Source organism: Heptranchias perlo, chromosome 2 (assembly GCF_035084215.1).
Source record: "Heptranchias perlo isolate sHepPer1 chromosome 2, sHepPer1.hap1, whole genome shotgun sequence".
NCBI classification, from domain to species: Eukaryota; Metazoa; Chordata; class Chondrichthyes; order Hexanchiformes; family Hexanchidae; genus Heptranchias; species Heptranchias perlo.
Window position 1 is genome coordinate 21,069,356 of NC_090326.1, and position 12,233 is coordinate 21,081,588.

The 12,233-nt window shown below is 45.3% G+C and overlaps 1 protein-coding gene across 1 annotated transcript in view; it reads left to right on the top strand.

The window, feature by feature from the left end:
- The window catches only part of LOC137335711 (genetic suppressor element 1-like), a 193,652-nt gene that overhangs the window by 169,166 nt on the left and 12,253 nt on the right, over positions 1–12,233 (top strand). The window contains exons 12-13 of the mRNA XM_068001011.1: positions 1,942–2,058; positions 11,761–12,123. Of these exons, the coding sequence (XP_067857112.1) occupies positions 1,942–2,058; positions 11,761–12,123 (480 nt within the window). The remainder of the gene's footprint in view (positions 1–1,941; positions 2,059–11,760; positions 12,124–12,233) is intronic.

The window sequence follows — 12,233 nt, forward strand, 5'->3', positions numbered from 1 at the left end:
AAGTGGCTGACCTTTGAATAAATGTAGGGTAAGTGCAGGGAGAAAGCAAAGTTACTTTTTCGAAATGCAATATCTCCCTTTTTTCTGCAGTTAGCGTAGAAAATTCGAATGAATGTTTATTCTATCCCAAAATAGTATGAACAGAAAGTTCCAGCATACCTTGCATACAAAAATAGCTGAATATGATTATAAATATCCTGGTCAATATATTTATTTTTTGTTTCCACTGCTACCTCGCTACTCCATGAACTGGAGGTCCTGCCTTTTCTGGTCATACTCACCAGAAAAGACAGCTTCCACACGCAAGTCATTGACTCCTGAACTGAAACTCAACCTTGCACAGGAAGTGGCTGGGATATTATTTCAGGGTTAACAATCCACCCTCATACTTCTGGGGTATAAGGAAATGGTACAAGTTGCCCAACATACGCAACGGGCATGATTTTATCGGGAAGACGGGAGGGCGGGGGGGGGCTGGAATTCCTGACGGGAAACCCGGAAGTACGGGCTTCCTGCACGCCCTTTCAGTTTTGATGTAAGAACATCTTTTACTTTTTTTGTATACGTTTCCCGCCCAACAGGCTGGCCTGATTGACAGGCTGGTCTCAGTCGGACGGAAGAGCAGCCAGGGAGAGGATGTGAAAAGGTAAGTGTTAGGGATGGGGGTCGGGGGTCGTCAGGGGGGGTGTTCAGTCATCGAAGGGCTCGGCCATCAGGGGCGGGGGAGAGTCATTTCGGAGATCGTGGGGGGGGGGTGGAGGTCGGAGGTCATGGTGGGGGGGTCGCTGTGGGTAGGCTTGTTGGGTGTACGGGAAGCACTCCTACTCCTCTGGGCCCACAAGCTGTGCTATAAAGGCACTTACCTGCACTTTCGGGCCTAATCACCACCTCTCACGTGGCGTGAAGGAGAAGGCCCAGGAATCCCGGCCCCCAGGGGTTAAAAACAAAAAATCTGTAAAAAATGGAGGCCCGCAGCCTCCTTGAAAGCTCCGACCGACCCACCTCCTAAGAGCGGGTTGGTCGCTCGCTCCTCGTCTTACCTCCGTGCAAACTGGAAGTGGACGGGTTGGGGGCGAGTTTTAGATCTTTAACATTTTTACTGCCTACCCCTCCCCCTGCACCCAACTCACCCGTTTTTCCCATTTAAAATCATGCCCAACTGATCTCTCCTATAGGCAGAAAAATACCAAGTTGACAGATGATATCATACTTCCAGTAGCGATGCTTTCCGCCTTCAGTTGGGACCTACCCGTGGGAAACTCCGATATTGCATGTCCCAACTGAAAGGGGAAAACAACACTGGGTGTGGGCACTGAATGTCAATCCAGTGCACTCCTGCTGAGTCCCTCATGCTGCCACAATTGTAGAAATAGACTGGAGGGAGAGTTAACAACATCAAAAATGAAAGGCAAAGAAAAAAGGAAATGTAGAAGAGAGAAAGGAGGGAAGAGCAAGACATTTAGATGAGGACAAAGAGAGACATGCAAAAGTGAAGGAAGAAACAGACAAAAGTCAAGGAGGAGAGAAAGAAATGGAGATGGGAAGTAAAGGGAATAGAGAGACAGAAATGAAGGAAGAGAGACAGAAGTAAAGGAGAAGAGAGATAGATGGGTATAAGTGAAGGAGGAAAGAGAATAATGGGTCGAATTGAATAGGAGGAGAAAGAGGGAAAGGATGGAAGTGAATGAGGCGTAAATGGTATGGTCAAAGGATTCCAAGTAATGTAAAATGCATTGGGAGTTGAATGTTCCATTTAATCATGACACTGTCTAATTCAAAGGCAACTTAATCATCCAAGAGCCACTTAATAGTTGTGTTACAAGGATTTGGCCCTTCAATCCTCAAGCAAATATGCCACCTCAGAAAAATGTTTCTTTTTCTATTTATTTTTTTTTAACCATAAATGGTACTGCATAGTAAAGTAAAACTATTACATTACAGATGTTGAAGAGACTTTGTTGAAGCTCCGAAGTAAAAGTGAGAAAAAATGCACTTCCCAAACACATTCACAACCTCCAGATTCAGCTCAGTCTGACAAGGACCCAACTCTGTGCTCAGGTAGGAATCATCTGTTTGTACAGTAATGTTACCAATATTCCAGTCCTAACTATAGTGATCATACTGAAAGAAATGGGTAATGGCAGTGATCAGAGTGGGTGCTCACCTGTTTTCCTGCTACCACCATTAGTTTTATGTGGTCTGACATGTATCATCTCAGCAGTGTTGTCTTTACAGGAGTGGCAGTTAAACTTCATTATTACACATTTTGATCACCACCTTTTGTGACCATTATTTTTTCCTCATCATCTCCTTTTACTCATTAAGGGGGAGGATTTTCTTTGTTTGCTATTTGTATGAAATCATAAGCCTATCTTTTATACTCATGTTTACAATTTCATTAAAGCTAGAAAACAAAGGAAAGAACTTGTACAGGGTTGCACCTGAAATGCTAACCTGTCTTTACTCTTAACAGAGGCTGACAGGCCGGCTGTGCATTTCCAGCACTTGTGTTTTTATTAGAAATGAGCGTTCAAATGTTGCAGATTGCCATTATACGGCCTGTTCACAAGACACCGCAAGATGATGTGATAATTTGGTATTTGAGTCTAATCCACCTTGTTATCTTGTTAATATATGTTCAAATATTTATTGAAACATTTCTGCTCCAGTATGCTGTGCTGTGAAGTTGTACAGCACAGGTCCATGTCAGTTATTCACTACATAACAAGCTCACAATCTCTGCAAGTCTGCCAGGAATTGATGCAAACCAGAGGCCAGGGTCTTCCACACAGGAATCAGAGTGAAGGCCGTACTCTTCCTCGGGACCTGCTCAAGAGCAACAATGACAAAGGCTTGGGAGTAAGTTCTTGTGATGGTTATTGCAGCTGAGGAATGATTATTGCATAGGGAGAACTAAAGAGAAGAGAATAAAAGAGCTTGAAGAGAAAATCATTTTCAAAAGCATTGAAAGAAAGTTGTTTGAGGTATCTCCTCACTGACAGGAATTATACCTATTTTGGCAGTACAAAAGCATCATCATGGAAACCTGGCATTGTAGGGCTCCTGAACAGAAAAGACTTGCTCTGTTGACATATCTGACAGATCCTCTCAGCTGTCTGCCATTGCAGTCTTGGGAATTCCTGACCAATACTCATCTCATTATTTATTTTCCAAGAGTGAATTTGACAATGAGAGGGAAGAATACCAATCCCCTCTGAATGATAGCCAACCAGAGTGGAGGTCCTTCCAGCCAGGAATCACTGCATGTCCGTTCTTTGTGATGTTGCAGTTAGATTGTTTCATCTGAGAATGTGTCCTTTAAAGTTGGGGATGTTTTAAAGATCTTTTTAGACACTTTTGCCTGAGGAGTGTAATTTACATTAGAAGTACTTCACTCCCCTCCCTGGAAGGACATTCCCATCTAAAATCGAGGGATGGAGCAGCTTCGTTGCAGTCTGCCTGAGAGAATTGAAGAATTCACTGCTGATATTGATATAGTAGTCCCGCTAGTACGTGTGGACAGATGGTGACATATGTAAACCACACTGACATTTCTCTTTGGTTGAATTATACTGCCGCGGCCATAATTAATTATCAACTCTCTTCCACAGAATATTTTATTATATAGTTTGACAGGAGAAACCTGAATGTGTGACATTGTCAGGGAAATATCCTGATTATAAGTTGGTGATCAAAAGTGTTTTTTATTTTTTTTTAACATGTTTAAGAAATAACTTTAGTACTTAACGCTTTGGAGCACAATGATGGTATCTCTTCACTATTTTAAATAATTGAAGAAAGTTTGTATTTTATTCCCTTCCACCTATTTTCAGCAGAACCAATAAAAAAATATTTGGAATGCTCTCAAAAATGATTGTGTTGGAGATGCCTCAGAACGTTCTGCTCATCCTTGATTCCACTGGGAATTAGTTATCTTTTGAAATGCAGTTGATGGGCTTCAGTAAATCCAATTGCCCATGTATACAAAGTGATGGGTATATGTGTGTTATAATCATTTTGGTTGCAACAGAGAAATGACTTAAAAAACATTTTTGGCAAGTTCAGTGATAGACGTGTTTGCGGGAATATTATGGGGGCAAAATTCGACTTGGGCAGTATCACGTGGGCCGCCCGTTATACGCCTTGCTTGATATTCAATTCTGTTGATGTCAGTGGAGCTTATTATCAGGTGGGGGAGTATAACAGGTGGCTGATATACCACCCGTTTTACACTACCACTCAAGATAAATTTCCACCCTGTTTCTCAGTTTGAAAAAAAGTGCAGAGAAGTTATTTAGCATACTGCTTGTTGTTGAAACGTGGGAACAAGTCATCATTCACTAGGCTACTATAAGACATAGGACAAAGGGAAAACAATGTATGAAAGTGGTACTGATGGTGGCATTTCTTATAGCTCTTTCCATGTACAGAGCCATGTTAAATCTTCCCATTCAGTTTTGTAATTATTTCTAATAAGAAAAGAAAGACACATTGCCTTAAACAGCCTGGGTTAAAATCTGGAAGAATTTGCATGTTTTGCACTCAGTTTTAGCATCAACACTCAAATTTAGATATAACTTGGGCCAGAGAAAGTAAAGCTCCCTTTGCACCGTGTCTTAAATCCAACTTCACAAGAGTACCCTCTGTTGTATGTTTATGGTCACTATGGGTGGCAATTTAGTTCTAATACAGTGCCGAATACAAACATACCTACCTACGAATTAAGAGCAGGAGTAGGCCATTCGGCCCCTTGAGCCTGCTCTGCTATTTGATAAGATCATGGCTGATCTGATTGTGACCTCAACCCTACTTTCCCATCTATGTACTGTAAACTTTGACTCCCTTGTTAATCAGGAATCTATCTAACTCAGCCTTAAAAATATTCAATGACCCTGCCTCCACCACTCTCTGTGGAAGAGAGTTCCATAGACTCACGACCCTCTGAGAGAAAAAATTTCCTCTCATTTCCATCTTAAATGGGAGACCCCTTATTTTTAAACTGTGTCCCCTAGTTCTAGTCTCTTCCACAAGGGGAAACATCCTCTCAGCATCTACCCCTTCTAGTCCCCTCAGGATCTTATATGTTTCATTAAGATCACCTCTCATTCTTCTAAACTATACAGGCCCAACTTGTCCAACCTTTCCTCATAAGATAACCCCCTCATCCCAGGAATGAGTCGAGTGAACCTTCTCTGAACCACCTCCAAAGCAATTATGTCCTTTCTTAAATAAGGAGACCAAAACTGCACCCAGTATTCTAGATGTGGTCTCACCAATGCCCTGTACAACTGTAGCAAAACATCTCTACTTTTATATTCCATTCCCCTTGCAAGAAATGACAACATTCCATTTGCCTTCCTAATCACTTGCTGTACCTGCATACTAACTTTTTGTAATTCATGTACTAGGACACCCAGATCCCTCTGTACCTGAGAGTTCTGCAATCTCTCTCTATTTAAATAATTTACTGCTTTTCTATTCCTCCTGCCAAAGTGGACAAGTTCACATTTTCCCACATTATACTCCATCTGCCAAATTTTTGCTCACTCACTTAACGTATCTATATCCCTTTGCAGACTCCTTGGGCTCGATTTTCCTGGGAAATTGTGGGGGTGGGGGGGCTCCGAAAATTGGGGCAATTCCGTTCGGGTTCGGAAGCTGGCTCCAACCCGCCGACTTCCAAGTTCCCCATGGACGCACCTGTGTGCGCTCGGGCATCCCGAAACCGGATGTCCCGTCGGCAATTAAAGCCGGCAGGATGATAGTTAAAGAGCCAAATGTACCTCATTGGAGTACTTAAGGCACTTTACTTGTGACATATTAGGTATTTGGAACGATTTTTAACTTACCTGGGCAGCTTGCCCACCGCTTCTGATTCACGCCTGGCCTGATCAGGCAAAAATAAACGTAATAAATTAAATAAAAAACCATTGCACGAAGTTAAAACACAAAATCAACCAACTTTCCACCCTGCTCCGATGTCCGATGTCTCCCCCTCTTCACCCTACCGATGTCCACCCGATCTCCTCCTCTTTACCGCCGATCTCCTCCTCTTTACCGCCGATCTTCTCCTCTTCACCCCCGATCTTCCCCTCTCTCCCCCACCCCCGATCTTCCACTCTTGGCCCCCCCATCTTCCTTTCCAGCGCCGGATGACGTCTTGCTTTCTTTCTCCCCCCACCCCCCCACCCCTCCCCCACCCACCTCCCCACCGCCGCCGCGTTGCAGCTGCTGAAGGCAGTCAGCCTATCAATCAGGCTGGCTGCCGGGTGCGAAACCCGGAGAGCATGTTAATCATTATCAATTATAATGTGATAGCGTCGGAAATGGTAAGTTTTGTTTATGCGGGTTTGCCACGTGCACCTTCACCCGCCCCCACCCCACTGCCAACTCACCACCATTTCAAAATTGAGCCCCTTATGTCCTCTTCACAACTTACTTTCCTACCTACCTTTGTGCCATCAGCAAATTTAGCAACCATACATTTGGTCCCTTCATCCAAGTCATTGATATAGATTGTAAATAGTGGAGGCCCAAGCACTGACCCCTGTGGCACTCCACTCGTTACATCTTGCCAACCTGAAAATGACCCATTTATGCCTACTCTCCATTTCCAGTTAGCTAACCAATCCTTTATCCATGCTAATATGTTACCCCCTACACCATGAGCTCTTATTTTGTGTAGTAGCCTTTGATGTGGCACCTTGTCAAATGCCTTGTCGAATTACGGGTAATTTTGCACTGTTGGTTCATTTGATTGTAGGGAGCCTTTGGCTTAGTGGCAGCATTCCTGCCTCTGAGTCAGAGGGTAAAAAAACAAAATCTACCATTATTTTTGTCAGTTCCCCAAGATATGTGGTTCTTTTACATCTGATTTTACCACTAAGTTTAACTTAGGGAAGTCCAAGATTGGGGACTGGGATCTTTCTCCATCACCATCATTATCACCTCCTAATAGGAAGATGGTGTTGTTTTATAGCTCACACTCAAGCTTCTGAATGCCACTAACTCCCACATGGGAAATAATAGTCATTAACATGCTGACCCACTTCCCTAATGCCATGAGCAACATTTCAGCAAAGCCAGCCCCGGTAGTCTCTTGCCACAGGGGAGAAGGGGTTGATATGCACATTACTGGTTGTGTTTTGCTACTCTGCCCATAGGAAACACTTGCTCTATATCCAGATCTTCAGGGCAGAGTCGCAGTGTTATTGGGTCACACCCCATTTCCACCCCCACTAATCATCTGCATTGGAATCCTGCCTCAGGAATCCCTGAGGAAATTCGGGGCCGACATGTTTCAATTCAGGACTTTATTCAAATCCACTCCTTCCGAACTTTAATAATGGTACAGTTCTTCCAGGATTTCCCTCCTTTATGCTAATTCTTTCCTGCTTTATGTTCACTCTCAGGTACAAAAGGAAACACATTAATAAAAGAAACACAGCTGCCCCAATCACTCAGAACACATCACAAAATGGACATTAAAGCACAGCAACATTTCAAGTTCAAAGTTTCCCTTGTCACTCTAGGACCTCACAGTCTACAGGGAGAGAAGGTATTCATCATAGCAGTGTGGGTTCAAATCCAGGATCCAGAGGTTGACGAACAGTATGCTAACCCACTGTATCACTTAGTTGGCATTCACCACCTCCCCCCACAAACACACACACACACACACTTACTTGACGAGTACCAAAATTTATCCTTAAATTTATACCACTATTCTTTGCAATTATTTAATTTCAAAACTAACAATGAAGGGGGTAACTTTCAACTTCAGCGGGGGTGGAAGACTGATGGTATTGGATCATTGCCCTTTATACACTCCACCCATTTTTCCTTACTGGTGATATTGGATCAGTGGAGATTACCTAGCTGTGCAATTGTCCAGTGATAATCAAGCATACATCTCGGGCTCGATTTTCGCACCCCTGATCGGGTGCGTTCGTGGCGGGGGGGCTGCGAAAATCGGGGATTCCTGGGGCGGGTCTGGAGCCCGGCTCCAGTGACGCGCTGACATGCGCGCACAGCCCCCGCATCTGGGACTCCCACCGCCATTTAAAGCCGGCGGGGTGCCACTTAAAGTACTTAAACAGGTTCTTCAGGTTGTTTACAGACCTGATTGACCTGATTTTTTAGAAGGGCTGGGATTTTGAAATTAACTGAGACTGTCCCCCGTACTGGGGGATACACTCCCAGTTCAAATGGACGTGTTGCAGCCATCAGCCTGTGGCAGCTGCAAAGGTCCATTTGACAGGTCGGGGGGGGGGGGGGGGCGGGGGGAGACCCTCACTCATTGCAGGAGGCCACTCTGTCACTTTGGACAAAGTTTAGCCTCCACCACCCTCCTCCTAACAATTAAATTCACAAACTTGCACGCTTACCCTGTGTCCAGACACATTTACCTACCTTGCAGACCCCCTCAGATGTACATCTTCCGGATGGGGGCCGCCATAGCTGCAGTCATGACCTCCTCAGAGGGCGAACAGCATCACCAGCCTCGCCGGCCACGCTGTCCACCTCTGACACGTGGAGCTCCACAACACAGTGCTGTGACACATCCACCTGCACAACAGGAGGGAGGGCAACGGCAGAGAGAGATGCGTCGCAGAGGGCACTACCCTCGGCACAGAGTCTACAGACCGAGGCTCAGCTTCCTGGACCTCTCTGAGCAGCAGTGCACATGGAGGCTCAGAGTCACTTGACATGTAGTCGTGGACATCTGCAGCCTCCTTCATGCCGAGCTGCTCCCGGCTGGCCCGAGCACCATCTTCTTACCTGTCGCTGTCAAAGTCACCACTGCCCTCAACAACTTCTCCTCCGCATCCTTCCAGGGTATCACCGGGCACATCGCTGACGTCTCTCAGTCGTCTGCACAAAACAGCCCTGCAAATATACCTACACCCACTCTGCAGTGACACAATGGGTGGCATCAGGTCTGGGTCTTCATAGTGATCCTCAGGAAAGGGCATTATTGCACAAACCAGACAAGATTCGCAAAGACGTGGCAGTAGTGGTGACAATATAATATGTAAAGTGAGTTAATCAGAGATTAAATATAGGTAAAAACCATGACAAACCCTCAAACACCCTTGTGCATCCCCTTCTTGCTCACGACACGTTTGCCTTACGCTTCCTACTACACATATGTAAGGAATCTTACAACACCAGGTTATAGTCCAACAGTTTTATTTGAAAATCACAAGCTTTCGGAGGCTTTCTCCTTCGTCAGGTGAGTGTCGAGATTCATTGAAAATTACCGCATATATAGTCATAGAACAATGCCTGGTGATTACAGATAATCTTTCCAACTGCCCGTTATCAAGTCCATCAAATTAATTGAATAGTGTTCAGACAGAGAAACCTTAGATACCCCAGACAACTGAATATACAAACGGCCAGAACCAAAGAAAGAGAGAGAGAGAGAGAAACATCCGAAAGGAAGAGAGAGAGAATGTCCAGTTGTATTAAAAACAGATAACTTTTTTTTCCCTGCTGGTGGGGTTACGTGCAGCGCGACATGAACCCAAGATCCCGGTTGAGGCCGTCCTCATGGGTGCAGAACTTGGCTATCAATTTCTGCTCGACGATTTTGCGTTGTCTTGTGTCTCGAAGGCCGCCTTGGAGAACGCTTCAAGGCGGCCTTGCGTTCTCCAAGGCGGCCTTTGAGACACAAGACAACGCAAAATCGTCGAGCAGAAATTGATAGCCAAGTTCCGCACCCATGAGGACGGCCTCAACCGGGATCTTGGGTTCATGTCGCACTACACGTAACCCCACCAGGGGAAAAAAAGGTTATCTGTTTTTAATACAACTGGTCATTCTCTCTCTTTCTCTTCCTTTCGGATGTTTCTCTCTCTCTCTCTCTCTCTCTCTTTCTTTGGTTCTGGCCGTTTGTATATTCAGTTGTCTGGGGTATCTAAGGTTTCTCTGTCTGAACACTATTCAATTAATTTGATGGCCTTGATAACGGGCAGTTGGAAAGATTATCTGTAATCACCAGGCATTGTTCTATGACTATAAATGCGGTAATTTTCAATGAATCTCGACACTCACCTGACGAAGGAGAAAGCCTCCGAAAGCTTGTGATTTTCAAATAAAACTGTTGGACTATAACCTGGTGTTGTAAGATTCCTTACATTTGTACACCCCAGTCCATCACTGGCATCTCCACATCATGGCTACTACACATATGTAATGCATGCCCTGTGGCTGCAGCACAGGTAGTGGCAAGTTGAGGGAGGCTGACCATGAAAGAGATGCATGAGAGGGTGCGTATGAGATAGAGCCATGAGATTGTATGAGGATTGGGTTGAGTGGTAGTGGCGGGATGAGTACTGGCGAGGTGAGTAAGTGCAGGTAAGATGAGGATGAGTTTTGAGTGGGTGTGAGGAGTGAGGTGACAGAGTAGTGTTGGCAGTGCAGAAGGAGATGTGGGGTGGGGGCGGTGATGTGGCAGACGGAGTGTAGGGGAATGAGTAAGTGTACTCACTTTGGCTGACCTACTTAGGTGATTGATGCGCCTCCTGCACTGTATGCAGGTGCGCGATATTTTGGTGGTGCACGTGAACTCCTCTGCCACCTCGAGCCAGGCCTTCTTGGTGGCAGAGGCAAGCCACTTCCTCCCGCCTGGCAGAGGGAAGATCTCTGTCCTCCCCCTCCTCCTCACCCCATCCAATAATACCTGGAGTGAGGCATCATTAAACCTGGGAGCAGCCTTCCCCCTGGGCTGCTCCATGCTGTAATTTTGGCTCCTTTCTACAGCATCAGTCAGTGGAGAACTGCCCCTTTAAATCGGGCTCCTCCAGCTGACAGCCTATGCTGTGCATGCTCAAGTCCGCCCGCTGCGCAGCTTTCCAGCGCGAAACCCGGAAGCACAAGTAAGTGGCTCCAATCAAGCTGAAATCGCATGCAGAGCACCCTGATTTCACTGGGCGCGTTACCCACGCGCCCAGTCGACCCCTCGCTGCAAACCCGCCGCCCTGCTAATATCGAGCTCCTAAAATCTAATCAGACATGCTGGCCATAATTTAATTTCCTATTTAAGGGGAGTAATGGCAGGAATAGATTATTGTGGATTGCCAGGTACTAGGGCCTGCACTCAGAGAAGGGTAAAGGCTGATCAACAAGGAGCAGAGCTGCCAGTGATGATTTTTTCACTGCTTTAATTGGGTGCTCTGAACAGCAAAATGGAAAACAACTAAAAGCTGACACGACTTAACGCGATCTCTCATTGGGTCTGTGTAAACATTATTACCTTACTATTGATGAGAGGATTGAATTATTTTTACAATCTGGGGTCCCTTCCTCAGCGAGGCAGGACCCCAGCTGTGCATAATCAACGTGATTTTATTTCTCTACTCACTGAAGTTTTGGGAATTTTGACGAGATGCAGGAAATCTGAGCTGACCTAAACCAAACTGGATGGTGCACAATTTTCAGTGGGGACATGAAATACATGAGCCCTTAGGCCGCTTTTAATAGATCAACTTAACTTGGCTTTCATTGCCGGCATCCAGCTAAAGTTTGCCACAACTGCTGAGCTGACCCCTGCAAGCATCCGTACCAGGTTTTATGTCAGGTTTGGTTTAGACTCAGCTGTTCAATCAAGTATTCAAAACAACTAGATTGTCCCCAGATGAAAAATTCTCGACACAAGATGTGAGCAATGCTATTGTCAGGTTATTTACACCAAGGAACACAAACACTCATATAGACATCAGAAAGCAAACAGATGATCTGTTTTTATTTTTGCAGATGCTCCCGGCACGACAGGTGTAGCTGACATCAGCTGTCTCTCGGTGCTTCCACCTGACAGCAATCAAACTGCTCGCTCTCATGAGGAACTGCCAGCCCAGCCTCAGGCAGAGCGACGCAGGCCACTGTTGACACCAGAAGCATCGGAGACTGTGTCAAAGGATCACACAAGCAGCGTAAATGAGAACAAATCTGACAAGCTGGGAGCAGCAGATTCTTGCAGTGCCTCCAGTGACAAGGCTAAACCATCGGGGATGGTAACTGACAGGAATGGAAAAATCAAACTGCTGGACGAGTTTTTGCAGAAGTTCCGCCAGTCTGTTGTGCAGAGCACTAAAATCCAGGCTTCAGATCAGCACAAAGGTAATGCACCAAGTTAAGATAAGCCACCCTACTTATGAATATAATTTGTACTTTTTTTGTTTATTTAAAAGACCCAGTTCACCCCTCGAGTCTTCGCCCTGTGTTATCTC